This window comes from Geotrypetes seraphini, chromosome 3, assembly GCF_902459505.1.
Source record: "Geotrypetes seraphini chromosome 3, aGeoSer1.1, whole genome shotgun sequence".
Taxonomy (NCBI): Eukaryota; Metazoa; Chordata; class Amphibia; order Gymnophiona; family Dermophiidae; genus Geotrypetes; species Geotrypetes seraphini.
This window is the reverse complement of record NC_047086.1, coordinates 174,897,082-174,921,644: the sequence shown is the minus strand read 5'-3', so window position 1 is coordinate 174,921,644 and position 24,563 is coordinate 174,897,082. Positions and strand designations below refer to the sequence as shown.

Below are 24,563 nucleotides of genomic sequence, written 5' to 3'. Positions count from 1 at the left end.
CTTTTCTTAATTATGACTGGGCTAGCTATGCAGATGGTAATTCGTAATTGGAAAAATTATGATCACTTTAATTTTCCTATTTGGTGGGCAAATTTATGCTCCAGCTATAGGTATGAAAAAATGAATGCTGACATGTTGGGGCATAGTAATTTATTTAAATTGGTTTGGGGCCTGTTGACATCTTTTATTACTTCACTATAGTTGGCCTTAGTTTATAAGTCAATTTTTCTTTATTTTCATACACATCCAGGGAAGGGTGAGAGGATGGGGGAGGGGGGCTATTTCTATTTCTGTCCTAGTTTTGTCCTTAGGTATATACATCTAGTGTGAGTTGGATGACATTACTATTTTGAATGAGAAAAGATTATTGAAAGAAGTTATGTTTTTGTGTTTTTATTGATTAATCATGGGTGGGTGGGATAAAATGGTTGGTCATGTGTATTTGTAAGATGAATGTGCTTTTATTGACTTATTATATGTTATGTATTTGTGTCTTGCACTATTGATGTTTGGAAAATCAATAAAGATTTTTTTTTTTTTTTTTAAAGAATCTCTACAAAATAAAAATAAAACCAGACAAATTCAGTCTTACATAAAATCAATTGCTCAAAGAAATGCATCTACAAATAGTTGAGTCTTTAGCATTTTCCTAAATGAATTCCTCTCTCCACATTTTCAAATCTGGCCAACAAGGCCATTCCATAGCTTGACTCCTGCACATGTGAAAGTCATGGCATTTCCCCAATGAATATGCATGAGATATATTAGCATACAATGAAAGCAGTGCATGCAAATAGATCTCTTGCGTATTCATTGAGGAAATCCTGGAAACCCGACTGGATTGCGGCCCTCGAGGAGGGACTTTGACAACTCTGGTTCCACTTTCTCCATTTCTCTCTTAGTTTGTATTCCTTCGCTTGGTAAGTTCATTCCTCAGCTTTCTCTACCCCTTCTCCAGGATGAATACTCCCAATTTGTCTCCTCTTTTATCCTCTTTCTGTTCACCTATTCTCTTTCAGCATTTTGCCTTCTAGAGTTCTCTCCCCCCATCCTTCAGCCTTCACTGTCATCTCTATACTCTCCCCCAAACTCCATGCAAAACCTCTTGTGGTTGACCAAGTTTTGGTTTTGGCATTGAAACGGCCTGAAATCGGATTTTGGTCTTGCTTCACTTTTAGCCAAAAATGCAAGGGCATTTTCGGTTGAAACTAAAACTTCTCCTGTGACCACTCTCTGCTTGCTTCTACCCTCACCCACTGCCAGAGTGAGTCCTACCATCCACCCCCAGGAGAGAGCGTGTCCTTCTGGGCCAGCCACCTGCCTGCCTCCCTGCCCCTCTGCCCTACCACCACCCAAAGACCCTTCCTGGGACTACCTTTAAATGCCCCTTTGATCTATTTATTTATTTATTTATTTCATTTTTTAATTCCATCCTCCCCAAAGAACTCAGAACGTGTTACAGGGTAACATACATAATATACAGCAGTGTCTCTCAAACTGTGTGCCAAAGAGATTCTGGGTGTACTACGAGAGAGTCCAGAATTTTGTTTTTAAAAATTCCCTTGATAAGTATACACTAGAATAGATGACATGTATGTAAGAGTTTTGTCAATGTTATGAGCATCTGTGTGTGCAAGGATACAACTGCCCAGACAAGTATCATTCTTTGATGTGATTGGTCCTTGACAACTAAACGGCAAGTAATTTTATTTTTATTTTTTATGCAGTAGTTATCCTAACTTGAGCAACAAAGCAATCAAGACTTTGCTACCTTATGGATCTTCTTATCTTTCTGAACTTGGATTTTCAGCTCTGACAGAAATTAAATCGACAAAAAAAGAATGACTGCAGATGGTGGATGATAAAATGAGTGCTGGCTTGTCAACTATCGAGCTGTGTTTTCAGTTAATTTGCACTCAAAACCAAGCACATCCATCTCATTGATTATCAATTCTCTTCTTTCTACTTTAGTTTCACCATTGTTACAATTATCCATACATAGTTTAAAGAACATTAAATAAATACTGTAACTCTCAAATTTAATTTTTTGTTAATTTTGCGATTTTATAATTTCAATTATAATGTGCCACAAAAAACATTTGCTCTGTTTAGTGTGCCAGAGCTTAAAAAAAAGTTTGAGAGACACTGATATACAGTTTACAGGTTGCAAATTACATAGGAATACTTTTAAAATAAATAGGAGGTAATATTTTTTACCCACAAAATAGTTAAGCTTTGGGATTCATTGCCAGAGGATGTGGTTACAGCAGTTAGCATAACTGGGTTTAAGAAAGGTCTGGACATGTTCCTGAAGGAAAGTCCATAGTATGCTATTGAGACAGACATGGGGGAAGCCACTGCTTGCCCTGGATTGGTAGTATGGAATGTTGCTACTATTTGGGATTCTTCTGGGTACTGTGATCTGTTTGGCCACTGTTGGAAACAGGGCTAGATGGACCATTGGTCTGGCTGTTCTTATGTTCTTAACCTGTTTTATATAGGCACAAAGGTGACTATGAGGGCCATTAAAAAAAAAAAAATGGCTATGTCCTATGTGGACGTTTCCTGCTAAAAGTCCCAAATTGGAAGCACAAAAACAGCCATTTTCGAAACCCAAACCACTAGACATCCAAAAGAATGGTTTTTTTAAGGTCATCTACTTGGACGTCCAGGCTTCCAAAATGTCCAAAGTTATATCCCATTTTCCACCCCCCAAAAATGTTCAAGTTGGAAACATCAAAATGGTCTAATGGCCTCTTCAGGCAAGAGTGATCCCCAGCCTCGCGAGACTGTTGCAGAAGGTCCTGGCACCCTTTTTGCAATTGGAACCAGCAAGGGCAGGAGCAATGGCTAAGATTTATTTTCTTTCTTTTATATGTGTTACAAATTGTTGTATTGTTAATGCATTTTATTTGTTATTGTAATCTGCCTTATACATCCTATAGGGTGAAAAGTGTAGTATTCTAGTTCTCCCTGCATATGTGTACCAGGCAACAAGCAACTTACAGCGGTCACCACAAGTGTGATGGTTTCCATAGCAGACCTTAAGAGGGTTGGTTTGCTCGTTGTGTCCCCAGCCATCCCGAGACAACAAAGATTTGTGTGGTTGTGGTGTACTGCTCTAATCATTAGGCTACTCCTTCATCTGAAGAGAAAATTAGACGAAATATACATTTTTATATTAAATTGAATGTTAGCAGCATGTAGGCCCTGAACCTATAAAAGGTGACTACAATTCGATGCCTAGATTGGTGCACCTAACTTATTTTTTTATTACCTTAATCAGCACTGATAATTGAAGAACCTTTAAAAAAAAATTTAAAAAAAGTTAATTAGCCAGTAGGCGCCTACCACTTTGAGGTAGGCATCTACACTGAGGCAAGTAGGCATGTATGGGGTGGATACAGGGCAAATTTTGGGTGTGGTTTCACTTAGGTGCACTCATTGAGGTCAAGAAAATCCTGACCTAAATGGCAGTGTGCCTAGGGTTTCAACGCCTACCAATGCTTAAGAATGCTAAGGCACAGCTAGGCACAATTCTATAAATGGTGTCATGTGAATGATTGACAACCACACCTATGAAGCTTAGTAGCTAGGTGTCATTCATAGACTCAGGTCCATAAAGTATACACATATGCACACAAATTGCAACTTCGTCCATACTGTGAATCAAATTCCTCCCCTGTGCATGCCTACTCTACAAATGTGTGCTTACATACATTGTACTTCCTTTTAAATGTGATCTCATCATTTTGTAAGAAGCTTTTTATGTGTGAAAAAAAGTTTAAAAAAATTACCCTCCATCTGTCTGTGCACAGTAGGCTAGTAGTGACCTTTAATGAACTGGCCCAAAGAGCTGGACCTTTTAATCCATCAAACAATTAAAATCCATTAGGGCAGGGGTGCCCACACTTTTTGGGCTTGCGAGCTACTTTTAAAATGACCAAGTCAAAATGATCTACCAACAATAAAATTTTAAAAAAACACAAAGCACACTGTATGCATAGAATTGTTAATTATCATTCCTATTCCAGGGTTTTTTCAAAGAGGTCAAAGCAGATGACTCTATGCACTGTCACCTCAGTAACAACCGTACAAAAATAGACAAATACCCACCCCCCTCCCTTTTTACTAAACCACAATAGCAGTTTTTAGCGCAGGGAGCTGCGCTGAATGCCCAGCGCTGCTCTCGACGCTCATAGGCTCCCTGCGCTAAAAACCTCTATTGCGGTTTAGTAAAAAGGGACCTTAGTGTAAAATATAGGCAGCAGATATAAATTCAGACACATTTTGATCACTAAATTTAAAATAAAATAATTTTTCCTACCTTGTCTGGTGATTTCATGAGTCTCTGGTTGCACTTTCTTCTTCTGACGGTGCATCCAATCTTTCTTCCCTTCTTTTAGCCAGTATGCTTCCTCTCCTCCAGACCTCATTCCCTCCCCCAACTTTTCCTTCCTCTCTCCCTGCCCTTTCTTTCTCTCTGCCTCCCTTTCTTTTTTTTCTGTTTCTCTTCTTTCCTTCTGTCTCCCTGCCTGCCCTTTTTCTTTCTTTCTCCCTGCCCTCCCCCAAGCCACTGCCACTGCCATTGGGGACCAGGACCCAAACCGCCACCAATAACAGGCCCCAAACCACCACCAATAACAGGCTCGAAAGCCGACGCCACCCCAAGCTCTCCCTGCTTCGGCCAACCAGCACTCCTCTCCCCGACGTCAATTCTGCCGTCGGGGAGAGGAAGGCTGATCGGCCCAAGATCGCGATCGACCTATTGGGGGAAATGCCTCCGGGTCCTGCCTTCACGGAAACAGAAAGTAGGCAGGACCCGGCAGCAAGAAGAGCAAATGCCTCACTAACCTGTCTCCCGCCTTAGCCCGTAGCGAACGCTTGCTTCAGGGCTCTCAACATGTGCGCGCCGGCTTCCCTTCTCCCCCCTCCCCCCCCGGACATAACTTCCGGTTCGGAGGAACGAGAAGGGAAGCCGGCACACACACGTTAGAGCCCGGCGCATAAGTTCGCTGCGGGCTGAAATCTCCAAGCCAGGTTTTTTTGTTTGTTTTTTTTAATGTTCAGCGGCAGCAGCAGCAGCAGATGACAGCTGGGTGGACCGCCCAGGTAATAGGCCCTAGGGAGAACATTGGAGAGGAAGGCTGATCGGCCCGGTAGATTAGGACGGCAACACGAGTCTATCACGGAGCCCGGGATGGGCTTCACGATCGACTCACGTTGCCTTCCTGAGCTACCGGTCGATCGCGATCGACGTATTGGGTACCCCTGCATTAGGGGTTTTCAACACCCCAACTGGCTGGGTGTGCCCCGAGGACTGGGTTGAAAACCAACAGCACTAGGGGTTGTCTGTAATCTTTCCTGGAAGATCAGATCTGCTGAAAAATTGTGTCCTCCTCTGCTTTTAACAGCTGTTGCCTGGCAATCTGTTTTCAGTTTTCTTTTTCTGTCTTCCCAATCATTTCAGAATACATTATTTCATATGCTCCAGCTCTTAAGCCATTTGGAGGGAAGTCTATTACCTATCGTGGAGATGATACATCTGTTGTCATTAACGACTTGCAGCCAGGGGAGCGCTATATCTTTAAAATTCGGGCTGCAAACAGGAGAGGACAGGGGCCTCTGTCTAAAGCATTAACTGTTGTCATGCCAGCTGGTAAGTACTAAAAAAATAATAATTACAAAAAAAAAAACCTCACATGCTCATAAACATAAAATGTAATTACTCATTATTAATACATTTTAAAAAAATGTTATAAAAGTGCTCAAGTCAAATGAGTTTGATAAAGCCACAAAGGAAACAATGGACTGAATATCTCAAACAAATGTAATCAAAGTACTATTGCTACATTTTGTTTTCTCTTGATTTACAGATTTTAACTGTTTACCGTTTTTTATTTATTTAAAATATTTATTATCCGCCTAAAACCTAGGGCTCCTTTTACTAAGGTGCGCTAACATTTTTAGCGCATGCGCAAGATTAGCGCTAGCTGAAAAATTACAGCCTGATTAAAAGGAGGCGGTAGCGGCTAGTGTGCGCAGCATTTTAGCGCGCCTTTGTTAAAGGAGCCCCTAATCAGCTTACAAAAAACAAACAAAAAAATCCCAAATTTTTAAAACATTAAAAATAAACAGGTACATCCATAAAATAAGCCAATTTGAATTTCAGTGCTGTTAATAAGTATATCTATGTAACTCTTTCATGGTAGTTCTAGTATTCTTTCAATTTACTGATCTTGAGTTTATCTCACTCATTGTGCTTGTTTATATTTGGACTTTTTACTACTGTTATGCTATTAACAAAATTGTAAGTTTTATGTTGAATTATGGAGGTAAAGCTGAGCAGACTATTAAAACAAATGGTGCAATCTTATTATTTTATAACTTATTTTTTAAAAATACATCTGTATTTTAAGGAAAGGGACTTCTATACTGTCTTTTTGTAGTTTTTACAACTACACTCAAACCCCCTCTTCTATTAAACTACGCTAGCAGTTTTTAGCGCAGAGAGCTGCGCTGAATGGCCTGCGCTGCTCCTGACGCTCATAGGAACTCTATGAGCGTCGGGAGCAGCGCGGGCCATTCAGCTCGGCTCCCCACGCTAGAAACTGCTAGCACAGTTTCGTAGAAGAGGCCCAAAGTGGTTTACATGCAAGTACTTCAAGTGTTTTCCCTATCTGTCCTGATGGGTTCATAATCTCTCTAATATACCTGGGGTAGTGGAGGATTAAGTGAATTGCCCAGGGTCATAAGCAGCGGTGCAGGATTTGAACTCACAACCTCTGGGTGCTGAAGCTGTATCTCTAGCCACTACACCACAGAAGCTCTATTTGCCTTTTGGATGTCTGCTAACCAGCATTTAGATATATCCATGTTGCATGGATGTCCAAATCCTGATTTCTAACATTTCCATACATCCTTATGGAAAGGGTGTGTGGTCTTGGCATGTTTTGAGTGGGACTAGGAAGAGGCCAAAATATGGACATCCAACCCCAGTGTCAGAAAGGGAAGGGACATCTGTGTCTAAAAAGATGGACATTGTTATTTAGACCTGGTACTTGACCCATCCAGGTTACAGAAAGGGGCTGTGATTGAGCAACTGTCCATTGGAGGGATTAAGACAAGTCACCTTCTTTAACCCCCTGTGGTTGCTGTCCTCCTCCCTCCGAGGCTCTTGACGACTTCAGGAAATGTGGACATTCATGATACTAAAATCTTTTCTAAATTAACATCTTAACAGACCTCCATGCAGAATTGCGGTGTAGCCTAATGATTAGTTCAGTGAGTTGAGAGCCAAGGGACCCAACTTCAAATATCTCGTCAGCTATTTGTGAATTTTGTTTTTGATTGGGAGCCCTCTAAGAACAGGAAAAATACCTACTGTTCCAGACAGGTATTAAAGCAGTGTACATTCAGGCATAGTAGCTATTTTTCTATCCTGGGAGGACTCACAATTAAAAAAAAATATTTTACAAAGAGGGATTTGAATCTAGGTCCCTTGGTGCTAACCATGAGGCTTCTTCTCTGCGCAACTTGGATGTCTATGTGGCCATTTGCCTTATGGTTGCTCCCAATGTGGGAATCAGAGAGTAGTGTTGTGTCAGTACTCTAATTATCAGGACCCTTCTGGCCTCCCCTCCAACTGAACCGTTACTTTGCCTGAGAACCTGGTAAGCTCCACGGCTCTTTCCTCACATTGCAATGTACCAGCAGCCATCTTGGATTCGGCTTCTCAAGCATCTGTTTTAAATTTGGTGTGTCCCGCTCCTTATTTCATGTCTTTAAGCAACAAATCGTCTTCTTCAGACCAGGAGCCACAATCTGAGCTAGAGTTGGGCTCTTGTGCAGGAGCAATTGCATTTTCTCTGGTGTTTGCATTGAGCTTATTTCCTGAAAAGGGCACAGCCCCCTCAGTATGCTTTGCCAGCCCCAATGTGTTTACCTGATCAGCCTCACAAAAAGAAGAGTGTGGATCCTTTGAGGGATCTAGACATGGTTTCCTTGCCTTTGCCTCATGGCTTTGAGGCAGCACTATCTGTAGACTCTTGCCAGTCACTGCCTGACCCCCTAGAGGAGGGAGAATTACTTCCTGAGAAAAAGGATGACACCCCCACCACCACACACACACAAACACTGCAGCTGGGCACTTTCAAAAGGAGAAACTGTATGCCTTTGTTTCTAAGGCTCTGGAGGTCTCCAATATTTCTTCTCTGGAGCTGGGGAATACAGCAGCTACTTTAAATTCTATTATGTCAGGGACTAAAAAGCCCCTAAAATCTTTCAGATTTGTGCAGAAATGCATGAGTTGATTTCTGTGCAGTGAGACACCCCTGAAGCTGGCTTAAAATGGCCAGGGCTATGGCCCATCTTTAACCCTTATCTCATGAGGATTTGGCCATTTGAAATTGCCTAAAGTGGATGTTTTGATTGCGACTATAACCAAGAAAACCACTCTTTCTGTTAAATGGGGCATTACCCTATAGAATGTTATGCTGTCTTCTGCAGTATCACAGTCTACTTTATTCCCAGCTTTCACTTTTTTCCCCACTGATATTCTGTGCTTTCTAACTGTTATTGTCTGCCTTCCTGGGCTGACTTAAGCCATGAACCAGGTGAGGCACTGACTCAGAGCACCTAAGATAAAAATAATCAAAATCCCATGCCTCTGATGTGTATGTGGGTGGGGAGGTGGGGTAAAAGCACAAGTTGGATCAGGATACCACAACCTCTTGAGCTAGCCCTGATGCCATTATTTGCTTAAGAAGGAAACGGAAACTTTAAACTTATCTTCTCTTATGAAAAGTACAATAGAATTGTAACATTTTCATGTATGTTTTATTTATTTTACATATGATAAAAAATTGTATTTTCTTTTGCAGATGAAACTGAAGATTTAAATATTCATCAGCAAACTTTCATTCAAGATAATTTGGAGTCTAAGAAACCTAAGAACACATTGCTTCCATCCCCATCTCAAGCATCTTCTATTCCTTCTCCAGAGCCTCCATTACAGCCTTCCATTAAACACAGCATGAAAAATACAAAAAACCCTATGTCTATATTTAATAACAAATTATCAACTCGTGATGACAATACTAAATCACAGCCGCCATACAAAACAGGTCATAAAAAGCTTTATGCTCAATCCACAGAAGTCACTGAAGATGACGAGCTTTCTACAGAAACCCCAACCACACTACCTATAACATCAAATCCACCTCAAAAGAGAGTTATGCAGCCTTCTCTAAATAATAGGCCCCCTCATTCTGTACTGTCTTCTGGTAGGACTCCTGTGAGAACACGGCCTTTCTCTTTGACTCGTAAGACAGGTATTCATAATCATGCATCTTCATCAGCCTCAGCTTCTGTTCCTCAGGAAGTAGATAGTAAAATAAAATCTCATAGCAAGGATAATTCAAACATCCCCTCTTTCTCCAGGATACGTTTGGGTAAGCTGCCCACCGAGGGTATAAATAAAGATTCATTAGAGAATGCAGAGGAAGAAGAAAGAAATGTGGTGTCTTCATCAAATTACCCAGTGCCAACTCAAGAGCATTCTGAATCTTCCAAAGAATCTCATTTTGATTTATATTCAAAACAAATTGATAGTGGGAGTATTACTAAAGCTGAGCCATCTAAGCCCCAATCAAAACTTGTCTCTCATAAAGTGATACCAAGTCATAGAGAAAAGCTTCAGACACCTTCATCAGAGCATACTATTTCAAAGCAAAAGTCATCATCTCCTAGTTCTGAATTCAAGATAACCAACATTAAAGAATCTAAGCACCTTCAGCCTACAGTTTCATCAAAAGTTCATCCTAGTATTAGTTCACACATAATGCCTAACAAAATTAATGGACCCAGTTCCAATAATGAAAAAGAAGCACAAGTCTCAGAGGAAAAATCAACACACTTAGCTATTAAAGCTACTTCTATACCATCTTTTGTTGGGAAATCGGCATATGACATGTTAGAATATTTCAGAAGAAGAATCTCCCAGATAGATGCCATCTCTGGACGTAAACGGCCGGTTAGCAAAAAATTCAGATCTCAAACACCGCCTTCTTCCACAGACATATCATCCTCTGAATTTTCTCAGCCTGACTTGAATCAGCAAGACAGCAAAAAAGATGGTCCAGAGCCTTCCATTCTTCCTTTATCTACAACAACATATTCAAGGCAGAATATTGGTTCACAGGATAATACAGATGATAATCATTACAACAGAGAAACAGGAGATACTTTTTCTAAATCAGGACAATTCATGCCATCCAAAAGAATAACTGTTACTGGAGATACACATCATTCTTCTAGTGAAAAACTACATTCACGTTCTAGAGTGCCTTCTAGGATGGGACTCCATAATCGACCAAAATTCAGTCTGCCACAGCCTACCCCTTCAAGAATTGACTATCCCCCTAAACGATCGCCCATGTCTTTAGCAAAATCCTTCAAGTCAGATGACAATAATGATGATTATGATGATAACAACTATGGTGAGAATAGCCCCCCCAAAATAGATGAGAGGCCCACTTCTTCTGTATCCAGATTGCCATCGTTCTCTGCTTCTGGGGCAAATAAGCGACAGAACCTGAACATTGACAATGGTAAAGTGAAACAAAGAGAACCATTTTCTAGAAAAATAGCAGGTAATAAAGGACAAGATGAAGAAACGTTAAGTGCTCCTCCAATCTCAAACAAATACTTTCCTTCACATTCAAGGGTGCCATCTTCTGCAAATTCAAGAGCTTCTCAGTTGCCTAGACTACTAACTAGAACAACTGTTCCCTCTACAACTTTATCTCCATGGTATTCAACAAAGACTTCTCTTCATCTGTATCCTCCATTATCTCGACAGACATTGTTTTCTACACCAAAGCCTTCCTTTGTTCAACCTGTTTCTTCAACTCGTGCATCGTCATTTTCTTCAACCACATCTCGCCTGCAAACACAGGGTTCAAGGTTACGGTCTCCTTTTCATAGATCTCTTGTAAGACATCCTCAAAGGCAAGGTAATACTGCTCTTTATTATACTGCTTCAATTCTGCATGTCACTATTTGACATTTTCCCAGCAACATTGCTCTTCATTTGTTGAGAGAATATGGAAACTTATGATGGATATCTGAACACAGATTGAGCTAACTAGGATAAAGAAATGGTTCAGTGGGTTATTTGTGGTTGGTCAGCCTAAACTGATTCAACTTCTTATTGTCGCACAGACAGAAACAAATGTAAAATTTATTATCAGCTAAGTAAACTACACAAAAGAACTACAAAAGGTAGAACAGTTAGCTGGATTATTTGGTGATCTATTTACTAAGCCTTAGTAACATGCAGTAAAGGAGTTATTCTATAAGGAGCTGCCTAGTTATAGGTGATAAGAATGTATGTAAATACTGGTATTCTGGTAATTTATGCACACAAATGGATGTCTACAGGATGCATGTATATAACTATAGTGTGGCTACGTGCTATTTTGTAAGTATTCACCAATATTTGGTGGTAGATATTTTGCAGTTGGGTGTTCATAAGGGTGGAGTTTGGGCAGAGCTTCGATGGGGCATGCGCTTACATAAATTATAGAATATTGTACTTTACATGTGTTCTTTTGCAATCTGCATGTGGCATTTACAATAGCTCCATGACAGGTATAAGTGATTGTGTCTTCACATACATTATCCACCACGTATACAAGACCTCTACACTTACAAAATAATAATAATAATAACAGTTTATATACCGCAGGACCGTGAAGTTCTATGCGGTTTACAATGATTAGAAATGCTACAAATTGAATAGAACTGATAAGTAAAACTAGTGAATAGCGGCTCTAGAGATCAATTAAAGTGGGAAAGATTGTATAAATCAGCTGCTTAAGTACTCCAGGAACAGATATGTTTTTAGGTGTCTCCTAAATTCTCCATAAGTATTAGCATGCATAAGTAATCGTTCCAGGTCTTTACCCCATAATGCTGCTTGATATGAGAGAAGATGTTGATGGTGACTTTTGAATTTGCATCCTCTTACTGGTGGGAATATAAAATTCAAGTGTGAGCTTCTCTTATGTCTGTTGGTTGGGAAGGAGAAAAGGTCATTTATATATTTAGGGGCTAAATCGAACAGTACCTTAAAGCAGAAGCATCCAAACTTAAACTTCACATGTGCCTCCATCGGCAACCAATGCAGGAGTCGGTAGGAAGGAATTACATGGTCAAACTTCTTCAACCCAAAAATCAGTCTGACCGCTGTGTTTTGCACCAGTTGTAATCGCTGTATATTCTTCTGGGTAATTGCCAGATAGGTGATGTTACAGTAGTCAAGTTGGCTCAGTATAAGGGATTGAACTAGAATTCTGAATGAAGAAGCATCAAAATATGCTCTGATGGACTGAAAGCCAGAGAGTAAAGAAACCCTTTCTAACCAAAGCATCTACCTTGTCTTTCATGATTAGGCCCTGGTCTAGTATTACACCCAGAACCTTTATAGCTTGTTGAATAGGGTAACTAAGTTTATTGATGCACAATGAAGTTTTTGTATTAAGTGAAGCTACAAAGAATTTTGTTTTTTCTGAGTTAAGCTTCAGTCTAAATTAAATCATCCATTGTGCCATCAAGTCTAATACTTCTGTTGCCATGGGAGTAGCTTCAGAGAGAGAGGTAGCGAATTGGATAATGATCGTAAAGTCGTCTGCATAGCTGAATACTTTTATCCCCAGCTGAGTCAGTTGCGCACCTAATGATGACATGTAAACATTGAAAAGCAGTGGGGATAGTGGTGACCCTTGTGGAACGCCAGATGGATTACTCCAGGTATTCGAGAGATTGTAATTAAAGCATACTTGGTAGGTGCAGGATATAAGGAAACCTTGGAACCAGTTAAGCACCTCACCTCTGATACCAATTGCATCTAAGCATTGTAACAATTTCCCATGGTCCACTATCAAAGGCAGAGCTCATGTCAAATTGCATAATCAGGGCATTCAGGCCCCTACTAAACAAGAAACGTAAATTATCCAAGATGGCTGCAATTACTGTCTCAGTGCTAAACATAAATCTGAATCCAGATTGAGTTTCATGTAGCAGAGAGAACTGGTCAAGATATTCCATCAATTGGGTATGTACCAATCCTTCCATGATTTTTACAAAAAATGGAATGGATGCTACTGGTCTGTAATTGGTTACTGATGCTAATGATTCTTTATGATTTTTTGGAATTGGGGTTATTATAATGTGACCATTATTAGTAAGGAATTTTCAACTTAATGGTCAAGTAATTCAATAAAGTTAGTTTAAATTCTAATGGGGCTGCTTTCATAATTTGGAGGGGACAGGAGTCCAAAATGCAGTATGATTTAGTGTATTTGTTGTATAGTTTGATAAAATTGTTCCATTCTAAATTTTGGAAGGAATTCCAGATCATATCTGCTAGTATTTCATTTTCTGTATAGAATAGACTTCAAATAGATGCTTTCCTAGCACCTGAAACTAGGTGCCCTGTTATAGATTTATCATCTAAATGCTGAATTTGGAGCCTAATGCATTAAAAGCAATTATATTATTGTGTGTTATTTAATGAGGAATACAAGGGAAATGTTAAAGCAGATATTAATGAACTTGATGCATCCAAATGCATACAGAGAAGCTAATTAATATTAAACCTTGTGAACTATGATAACCATTGGAAAGTTAACCATGTCTCTGGAGGTCTAGCTAACTTTCCCCTAAGGGCCAGATTTTATAAAGGACGCCAATGTTAGGTGTCATTAGGAACCCTAATCATGGCCGCCTTGTAATGCCTAACGGGGATCCATGTACAATTTTATTTTTAATTGGCTTAATTGGTGTAGTAATTGACCATGCTTATTTTCAGCCAGTCTTTAAATTACCAATTAAGAGTTGGCATTGAACTCTTAGAACGCCTAGCAAGACCTAAGTGGAGTCATCCTCCACTGCTGAACAATGCCTACCTTAAAAGTAGAGGTGAAGAATAGGCGTTATTGACTTATGCATCGTTAATAATCCAAGTTAGGCGCCAGTAAATTAAGCCCAGTAAAACCAGGCCTAATATACAGGTGCCTACCTCTAGGACACCTAGCGACACCTAAGCATGCCTAGGTACCTCTAGGCAGGATTCTATAAACAGCACCTATCAGTTGATTGGCAACTGTACCAGGCAGTACCTACAATGTAGGTGCGCTTAGGCGCCATGTATAGAATCTGGTCCTGACAGGCTAATATGCTGTTGATGCTCTCAGGCTCTCCAATCTGCCGCCAGGCTGGGATCATTTTAGGGTCGCTTAGCCTGGAATGACTCCCAAGTCCCCTACTAGAAGATGGCCTCTATGTCGAAATACTCTTTAAAGTTTATTATTTTTACCAGGTATGATGAATAAATTACAGATATGCATTTGTTAGGAACAGCAAGAAAAATGTCAATTGCATTTCTCATATTATTTCAAATGAATACACATGCCTAATTTATTGTTTCTAATCCAAAGGGTACAGCCTCCAACTGGGGTTTCTTTCTCTTTTGCAGCCCAAGTATTAGCTAGTCTTGAACGTGTGATTCTTAAACTGGAAAACAGCAGCTTTCCAGGAGGGGCCATTCTGACTCTTTGGAAGTTGGTTTAAACCAGCTTAAGGTAACCATATGGCTCCAGAAAAAGGAGGGCAGATTGAGACATCTGGGTTTTATTTCCATTGAAAGCAATGGAAGTATAACATAAGAACATAAGCAATGCCTCCACTGGGTCAGACCTGAAGTCCATCGTGCCCAGCAGTCCGCTCATGCGGCGGCCCAACAGGTCCAGGACTTCTATCTATACCCCTGTATCCCTTTTTCCAGCAGGAAATTGTCCAATCCTTTCTTGAACCCCAGTATCGTACTCTGCCCTATTACGCCCTCTGGAAGTGCATTTCAGGTGTCCACCACACGTTGGGTAAAGAAAAACTTCCTAGCATTCGTTTTGAATCTGTCCCCTTTCAACTTTTCCGAATGCCCTCTTGTTCTCTTATTTTTGGAAAGTTTGAAGAATCTGTCCCTCTCTACTCTCTCTATGCCCTTCATGATCCGAATGTCTCAATCTGTCCTCTATTTCTGGAGTCATATAGTAACCCTAAATCAGCGTAGTCCTTGTTGTCTTGTATTTCTGGCAGTCTTAGTTGCTATTGCCTGATTGGCCCAGCAGAGTCCAGCTCAGGGCAGACTTTTCAGCATTTCTGTTATCTCTCTGGGCTAGTTTCCTGTTGCTTCAGCGTTTTGTGCATTTGATTTCTGGGGGTTTCCCCCCCTAACTACATGAGGGCTTAGTTGTCTTGTCAAGCTTATTGTTTTCAGTAATACTTGTTTCTCCTTTTATGCTGGAGGTACAATGCGATTCAGCCAAGGAAAAGGCTCTGAATGATTGACTCATTCCCCTATAGTACAGAAAATGACAGAAAAATTCAGCTAAATGTGAATGCACACAGCAGCATAGCTGCCAAGTTACCTAGTTCGCAAAGGGAGAATTTTGACAAGTCCTAGCTTTCTAAAAAACCTATTATGAGTACTTTGTGTAATTGATAATTTTGAAAATTATAATAAAATAAATAAATAAATTAAAAAACAAAACCTATTATGGAATCTGCAGGATGGATTTCAGTGAGTAGAATTATTGATTTGGGGTGTAAATTCAAAATCAGGATTAGACAAAAGTCTGCCGCTTGGACTTAGGCAACCTGGCCATCTCTTCATTAGATAGTTTACTTCTGAATTGCTTCCTGTGGTTTCTGGCACACCCACAGGAACTCCTACAGAAGAGGCCCAAGTGGGCTTTATTGCCCCCTTTTGCTGAATTACTCTCCTGCTGGATGAGAGCAGCTCACTTCTGTGCACTCTGAAAAATTTTAAAGCTATCATGATCCTCAGATTTTGGAGTGCCTTTACATGCTCTAAATAGTCCTAAATTAAGCTGTATTTCAAAGCCTCCTGCTTTCAAGTCTTACCCTAGTATTCCAGCCCAGGGCCTACACTTACATTTGCTTTATTACAAAAGGGCTGAGGATGAAGGGGGATCACTCCTGCCCTAACATTATAACACCAATGATAACCCCGGTAAGTACTAGGGAATATTGAGTGCTTCTTTTTTTGTGGGGAGGGGGGAGGGCGATGTGGGTGATATTTTGCCTAACTCTGGTGTTAGGGGGGATTGGAGGGGGATCAGGGTTGGTCAGAGTAGGTTAGGGGGAACAGATTGTCATTGGGGATTTAGGTTGGGATTGTGGGGGAGGGGGATTTGCACAGAGCTTGTTTTCTTTTTTTGTTGTTGTTGGGCAAGAGCCATAGGCATGTCTTAATTAGTAAAATTGCCCTGAAGCAAAAATCTGTAAAAAAAAAAACCAATGAAAATTTATAACAACAAAACAAAAAAAACATACAAAGAGCACAGGATGCTGAAAATAACATTTGTTTGCCCACACATGCCTAGAATAAATTGGTTTTACTGTCTCATGCAGGTAAAAATGGTAGACCAAATCAAACCACAAAAATGGAAGTCAATGGAAAAGTGTTACCTAAGAGTAATGGAAGTGGACAAAGGATAATCAATGGCACTCAAGGAACAAAGTGGGTAGGGCATTCTTCTTTACCACTTCTCATGATTTTGTTATATATAAGCATAGCAATAACGTTTTCTAATCAGAATACTATTATGCTTTAATGTTTTTAAATACCATTATATAGCTAATCATATAAATGAGGAAAATGTTATTTTTAAGATAAGGTATTTTAAATAAGGTAAGTATGTTGTGCAATATTTCAAAGTATGCATGCCAAGTATCATTACTCACACTGTACTAATTAAAACGTCTGGCGTTAAATTATTATTTTAATTCCTTTAAGTTGATCCCCTGCCATTTGCCTCTAACCCCTGGAATAGGAGTATTCAAACAGTGCCAAAATGACACATTTATCATTGGTGAGCTTAGTAGAAAAAGTTATTTTTAAACAGTATAAATTGGGGTGGAAAGTCAATATTGAAAAGTATTTGTGAAGTCTGCATCAGATGTTTCCTGCATAAGTGCTTCGCTTTTAATCTCTTGGGTCACTCGATGGATGACCATTTCAGTCAGCAGATTCTGTAACAGTTCCTCCACATTTATGTGGCACTTGAGTTCATTATGTTCTATTAAAATTGATATACCTCCAGCTTTCAGTAGATCTAAGCAGTTAACAAAATTATAAACAATTGAAACAAGAAAATAACCCCCTAAAATTATTATTATTTTTTTTAAATAAATTCTTTATTCATTTTCACAATTACATTAAGTGTAAAATATATTCATTCACAGTAACAATAAATACATCACTTATAAACAATCATTGGTACATTATATAAATTTTTATCCCTTCCCCTTTCCCATCCCTCCAAACCATATATTCCATTATTATATAATATATGTAATAATAAAATACCCCCCTCCCTACATCCTGAACTGATAAATAAAAGGGAAATAATTTTACTTAATCCTTACAATTAAATTAAAGGAAAGACTTAATCCACTCATACATAGTACCTATTAAAAACAGTTGTTCGTGGTGAAACTCACCATCTGTCAAGTTATAGCAAATTAATAAATATGATTGTTTGCGGTCACATTCACAAGCAAGTGTGCACTTATGTATGTAAGTGGCAGCAAAACACCTAAGTGCTATTCTGCATGGGTGCACATAATTGAAAGAGCACTTTTCCAAAACTCACTCAGGCCCAGATTCTCAAAACAGTGCCAGAATTGGCCGGCACCTCAAAAAAAATGGTGTATGTCACATGTCACTCAAACTACAGGGCTGTTTTGAGAATCGCAGTCTGCATCAAAGATAGGTACTGAAAATGTAGTCTAGGGCAGTGTTTTTCAACCTTTTGATACCTATGGACCGGCGGAAATAAAATAATTATTTTGTGCACCGGCACCAGTCCACGGACCGGCAGCTGAAGAACACTAGGCTTTCGTGGAACAGACCTCCACCCATCTCCACCCAATCTCTGCCCCAGACCCCGCCCCCATAATAGTACTAATTGTAACACCATTTTTTCCATTCATTTTTCATATACACACACACAGTATAATCAAATTAACAACACATAATGGTTAACCACAAATTTAAACTACACAAAGCACACTGTATGCTTCTCAATATTCATTCCTACCAGACACAGGTAACCCCATGCAAATAAGGGACCAAAAACTAAAAGTACTAATATATACAAACAAACCCTAAGATGCAAGACTCTGCAAGCAGTACAACCCCAGAGGAAAAGAAACAAATGCATTTCTTCTTGAACAGACAGCAGATGAAAATCAATCACTAAATTAAAAAATAAAATCATTCCCCCTGCCATTGTTGTCTCCCTCCTTCCATGCTGTGCCTTGCCTTCTGGCCTGCTCCCGCCTGGCCGTTTTATGCCGCCCCCACCCCGGTGTTATCTTTGGGCCGGCTTCCTCTTCCTCAGTGTTGCAGTGCACAAATCTGTGGGCAGCGGCTCCTTGCGTATCCCGCCTTCCCTCTTAGCTGACCCGAAGACAACGCCGCATCGATAGCACCGTGGACCGGCACTGTCTGGGGCCCGATTCACGTGCCGGCCCTGTGGACCTGCAGAAAATTTCTGCGGACCGGCACCAGTCAATGGACCGGCGGTTGTAGAACTCTGGTCTAGGGTTTTACAGGCCTACATTTCTGGCGCCTATCTTCAACGTAAAATAACTCTTACAGGTGCCGAACATCAACCCTGCCCATATCCATGCCTCGTTTGACATTCAGCACCGGTAAGCATCTGTGTAGATGCAATTCAGATGCCTTTTTCTGTAGGTGCCTCATGATGCAGGGGAGAATGTGGCGCAGTGGTTAAAGCTACAGCCTCAGCACCCTGAGGTTGTGGGTTCAAACCCACGCTGCTCCTTGTGACCCTGGGCAAGTCACTTAATCCCCCCATTGCCCCAGGTACATTAGATAGATTGTGAGCCCGCCGGGACAGACAGGGAAAACTGCTTGAGTACCTGAATTAAGCATGTAAACCGTTCTGAACTCATGGGAGAACGGTATAGAAAATTGAATAAATAAATAAAATAAATAAATAAAAATGCATACTTTTTTAAAAAATGAGTTTTTAATTGGTTTTTAACAGTGCAGTCAATCCCCCTGTCCAGCAGTACCCCTTCCCTCCCCACCCTGTCTAGCATTACCCCTTCTCCCTTCCCTCCTCCCCCCTGTCCAGCAGTACCACTTCCTCCTTCCCTGCTCCCCATGTTCAGCAGTACCCCTTCTCCCTTCCCTGTCCAGCAATACCTCTCCTGTCTAGTCTAGTGGCAGCTCACTGTCTGCTTTTAACTTCGGCATACAGCTGCCGCTAGCAGTAGTTTAGCTACAGTTTCATCAGGCAGCCTCAGGGCCTTTGCTAGGCTGGCCCACTTCAATGATGCGATGTGGGCCAGCCTAGTAAAGGCCCTGAGGCTGCCTAATGAGACCGCGGCTAAACTACTGCTTAGCGGTAGTTGTGTGCCGAAGTTAAAAGCACACAGAGCTGCTGCTGCTGGTCCGGGGGTGTGGAGACGAGGAAGGCAGGAGTCCCAGCAGATACGCGACCAATGCGACGGTAGGAGAAGTCAGCTGACACAGGTGCCGGAGCCTCTCTTCCTGCCCAGTGAGCCACGGCACACTTAAAATCTAAAAAGCACACTAGTGTACCGCGGCACACAGTTTGTGATAACTGCTGTATAGAATACTTATGGAACTGCTTAAATCCATGCTGAAAAGTTAGGCACCAGCACTGACTCTAGTGTTGGTGTGATGCCCCTAAATGCTACAAATAATGCATATAACATACAGTATTCTGTAAGTTGCATGTGTTAAGTTTGAGCCCTGCTTAAGCACTGCCCATGTGTACGCCCCTCAGGTAAATACATGCTTTGTAAGTTACCTTTTTAGGCAGGTAATAGATTTTGGATATAAGCGGATATGATGTCTCAGGTACTTTCAAAATTTCTTTTAACATTTAGATTTGTTAATGTTAATGTTGTAGAATGACTCCTATAACGTATACAGATGTAAGCTCCTTGAATAAGTGGGATACTAGATAGTTGCCTGGACCCTGCCTGAATGGTGGCAGAAGGGGTACACAAAGAATTTATTTGTTGGAACCAGGGCTGGGACTAGTTCTAAAGCTGGGGGGAGGTAGACCACACCAGATATTAAACTCCAAAACCTTGAACTTTACTAACTCAGTTCATGAAAGAGGCAATTGACTTAAACAGTTAACATAGCACAATCAATTCCAACTTATATACAGTGGATACCCATTCTCCTTACTCCTTTCCTGAAAACCAAGATGTTATAAAATAGTTTCGCAAGCTTTAAACAGGGTAGGCTGATGATATTTCAGGGGTTATTCACACAGTAGAGAATGATACGAGGAAAAAATTTTTCCCCATCTCCACGAGCCCGGTCCCTGTCCCTGCCTCATCCCTGCAAACTTAGTCCCCTTCCCCCCAAATGTTCTGATCCCATCCACACAATCCTCAAATAGTTTTGATTTTATATTGAACTTATAAATCAGAAATAATACAGAGCAAGGATAAACAAAACCCCTGTCTCCCCTCCCAAATATCCCCTCCACTATCGAGATAACTGAACAAGTCAAATTACTACAGAATGCTACATGGAAAAATCAAGCTAACAGAATACTTCAGTCACACATGGCAGGAATAGTATTAGGGGAGTACAACTAGGGCAACTGCCCCATGATCAGAGAGAGCCCTAAGCCAGCTAGAAGCTAAGGAAGCACAGCCTGGGCTTTGCAGTCCCCAGTTATGTCTAACACAGGGGTCTCAAAGTCCCTCCTCGAGGACCGCAATCCAGTCGGGTTTTCAAGATTTCCCCAATGAATATGCATTGAAAGCAGTGCATGCACATAGATCTCATGCATATTCATTGGGGAAATCCTGAAACCCCGACTGGATTGCGGCCCTCGAGGAGGGACTTTGAGATCCCTGGTCTAACACCAGCTCTAGCAGAATACATATTAGAGAATGACATGGGGAAAAAATCTGTCCCCGTCACCGCCCCGTCCCCGGCCCACCATCCTCTGCACCGCCCCGTCACCGCCATTCCATTCACCGCCCCGTCACCGTCACTGCCATCCCTTTCACCGCCCCGTCACCGCCACTGCCATCCCATTCACCGCCCCGTCACCGTCCCCGCAGCATCCATATAAGCCTTAGTACTCTAATATTTAGCGTATTCTATTCTTATAAATCAAAGTTCCTGCTGCTGAACTAGAGAAAGAGATGTTCAGCTGGCAGGGCTTTGTTTATAAATTTTTATTAACACAACTAATATACCACCATAATGTTTCCGACAGAGGACAAGTATGCAATAAATGCATTTTGCTGTTTCAATGCCAGTGCTCAGCAGAACAACAGACAGCAATATGGACATTCACCTTATGTAGTACTTTTTTAATATATAAAAATAGGCAAAATTAGTTGCTGTTTTATCATTATATTTTCTTGCCATTATAGTATTCTTCATTGATCATTTTTCTTTTTAAATTCAAAACAAATTCAACCTATCTTGTGTCCCAGCATGAATTCATGTTTCACTCAATTGGCTGTTTCAAGGGAATTAACCCTCCAACTTCCATTTGCAAAAATACCCAATGTTGTTCCTTCTATGAGCAATATTTAAATTATGAGGAACAACATTGGGTATTTTTGCTGAATTGTGTGACACCATTTGGGCTGAACATGAAGATTGAAAATGCCTGGTTAGCCCTGGACAGATGATTTGAACAGCCAGGAGCCTGTCCTGGCCATTTAAATCATTTTGAATATCTAGTCCAATGATAACAGAATTAGGGTGATTATAGAAACATAGAACTTTGTTGATCACTAAAAACAGTGGAGACTAAGGGTCTATCAAGCTCAGCATCCTGTCTTTGACACTGGCCAGTCTTGGTCTTTGGAACTGCCCATTGTGTCAGAAGCAATAGGGATTAAGTGACTTGCCCAGGGTCACAAGGAGTGTAGTGTAGCTCTAACCACTGGATTTAGAAGTTGGCTTCTTTTGGGATCTTTAACTCATCATCGCTAGGACTCGAATCTGAGTCCGTGGCACCTAACATAGAATGGAATTAGTATGGCAAAGTAATGAAGAATGGTCCAGCAGCCCCCACCCTCCCTCCACCTCACCTTATATTCGTTCCGAGTTTGCCGGCTTCCTTTTTCCCTAGCCGCACGCGTTCAAAAAGCCGTGCATTTAGCCAGCTCCCTCCCTCCACCTCACCTTAAATTTCGAGTTTTCCGGCTTCCTTTTTTCCGAGCCGCACGTGTTCAAAAATCCGTGCAAGTGCGGCTGCGCGAGTCAATCAAACTTCTCCTCTCCTGCAACTTCCTGTTTCCGGTTGCGTCAGAGGAGAAGATTAATTGACTCGCGCAGCCGCGCGTGCACGGATTTTTGAACACGTGCGGCTCGGAAAAAAGGAAGCCGGAAAACTCAAAATTTAAGGTGAGGTGGAGGGAGGGAGCTGGCTAAATGGTACGGGCGGGCGGGCGGTGGCTGCGGGGACCGCGCGATCCTTGATACCTCACTGCGGAGACAAGACCATTCACCGCCCTGCGGGCGATGAATGGCCTTGTCCCCGTCGCCGCAGCGACTGCTAGTTTTCTTCCCCGTTTTCGGCGGGTGACCCGCGGCTAAAATGCGGTGGCCGCGGGTAAACCGCCACCGTGTCATTCTCTAATACATATTTCAAATCTGATATATTCTAATCACAAAATAGAAAATACAATTATTTTTTCTACCTTATGTTGTCTGGTCATTTTATTCTTAACATCACATTGGTCTCAGGCTCTGGTTTCTATTTCCTTCTGTCTACTTTTAATTCACTTGCCAGGGTCTCTTGACCATTTGACATGTCTTCTTTTCCTATGCTCACCATCCATCTTCCACCTCAGTGTATGTTTTTCCCCACATGTTCAGCATCTCCCTTCTCTATCTCCTATACTTCCCTTTCTACTATTTCCTCTCTGCCCTTCTCCCTGCCTTCATCATCAACACTATTCTGTGTCACTATCCCCTCCATGCCCAGTGTTAATCCTCTGTGTCCCTGTGCCTCCCTCCCAAGTCCAACGTCTCTTTTCTGCATTTCTCATGTCTAGCCATCTTCTCTGTGTCCATATACCACCCCCTTTTAGTGTTCCCCTTTGTGTCCTTGTCCCTGTACTCCCATCCATGCCCACCATTTCCCCTCATTTTGTATATCTCTCTGTGTCCAGCTTCTCCCCTCTTATACCCTTACACCAATGTATCTCTCACCCTCTCGTTCCTCCCTCCCTCTACCCCTCCAATATGTTAAATATTTCATTCCCTTCATCCCCTTGATTCAGCATCTCTTTACCTTCCCTTTCCTCCTCCCTGCAGGTCCAGCACCTCTCTCCCTTTCCTCAGTACTTATCCCATGACTTGAACACCTAGCTTACCCTTCCCTCCAGCCACCCTCCCATGGTCCAGTACCGCTGTCCCTTCACTCAACACTCCCCAAGGATCCATCACCTCTGTCCCTTCCCTCTAGCCCCTCTCCTATGGGTACAACATCTCTCTGCCTTCCCTCTAGCTCCAGTTCTGAGCTGTGTGTCTGGTACCTTCCCCTTCCCTCCAGCTCCCAGCTTTGGGTCTGGTACCTCTCTTGCCTTCACTCTAGGCTTCCATCCACATAGGTCCAGTACCTCTCTCTCCACCTTCTCTCCAGTGTCAACCCCAGCCTCAGCTCTCCCCCCCCCCCCATTAGTCCAATACCTCTCTTCCCCCAGCCCAGCACCCTACTTCAGCTCCAGCTGTGGAGGTAGCCAGTATCCCTCCCCCTCCCATGGGTATGACGATAGCAGCAATACTCCCCTCTTCCCATAGGTCAGCAATACTCCCCTCTTCCCATAGGTCAGCATCTATTCGCCACCCCAGCTCCCCTCACACCTACGTTACCCAAACAAGCTATCTGTGCCACACCAAAAATTCTTCAGAGGCCTGTTCGAGGCCTGCCTTCTACCGACGAGCCTCTCCTTGAAGTAACTTCTGGTTTTGTGATACCGGAAGTTACATCAAGGAGGGTCTCATTGGTTGAAGGAAGACCTTGGAACAAGCCTCTGAAGATTTTTCAGCATGAGTGACTGGTTTGTTCCCGTAAGATAGGCACAAGGGGAGCTGGCGATGAGATGCTAACCTGTGGGGAGAGGGGTGTTGTGCTGATCCTGGTGCAATTTTTTTTTTTTCTGTGGAAATAAGGCTCTTTACCGCTCTTGCGAGGCAGTAGAAAGCCTTGTTCCCATTCCCGCTATAAACTGGTCACATTTACCTTGGGAACCCTTCCCCGTGTCATTCTCTACTGCACAGTTAAAAATATCACAGACTTATCAGATAGTAGGAGCTATTCACATAAATATGTCAATTCTAGAGCTTTATGGTGGAAACCCTGGTATCACTACTTGTGAAGAATTTATATTATCTCCCTTCTTCCTCAGCTGTAGGTTCCCAT

The 24,563-nt window shown here is 41.6% G+C and overlaps 1 protein-coding gene across 4 annotated transcripts in view; it reads left to right on the top strand.

The window, feature by feature from the left end:
- The window catches only part of FNDC1 (fibronectin type III domain containing 1), a 308,460-nt gene that overhangs the window by 199,349 nt on the left and 84,548 nt on the right, over positions 1-24,563 (top strand). For all 4 annotated transcript variants that reach the window (XM_033938087.1, XM_033938083.1, XM_033938086.1 and 1 more), the window contains exons 7-9: positions 5,471-5,659; positions 8,883-11,015; positions 16,498-16,610. In XM_033938087.1, coding sequence (XP_033793978.1) covers positions 5,471-5,659; positions 8,883-11,015; positions 16,498-16,610 — 2,435 coding nt within the window. The remainder of the gene's footprint in view (positions 1-5,470; positions 5,660-8,882; positions 11,016-16,497; positions 16,611-24,563) is intronic.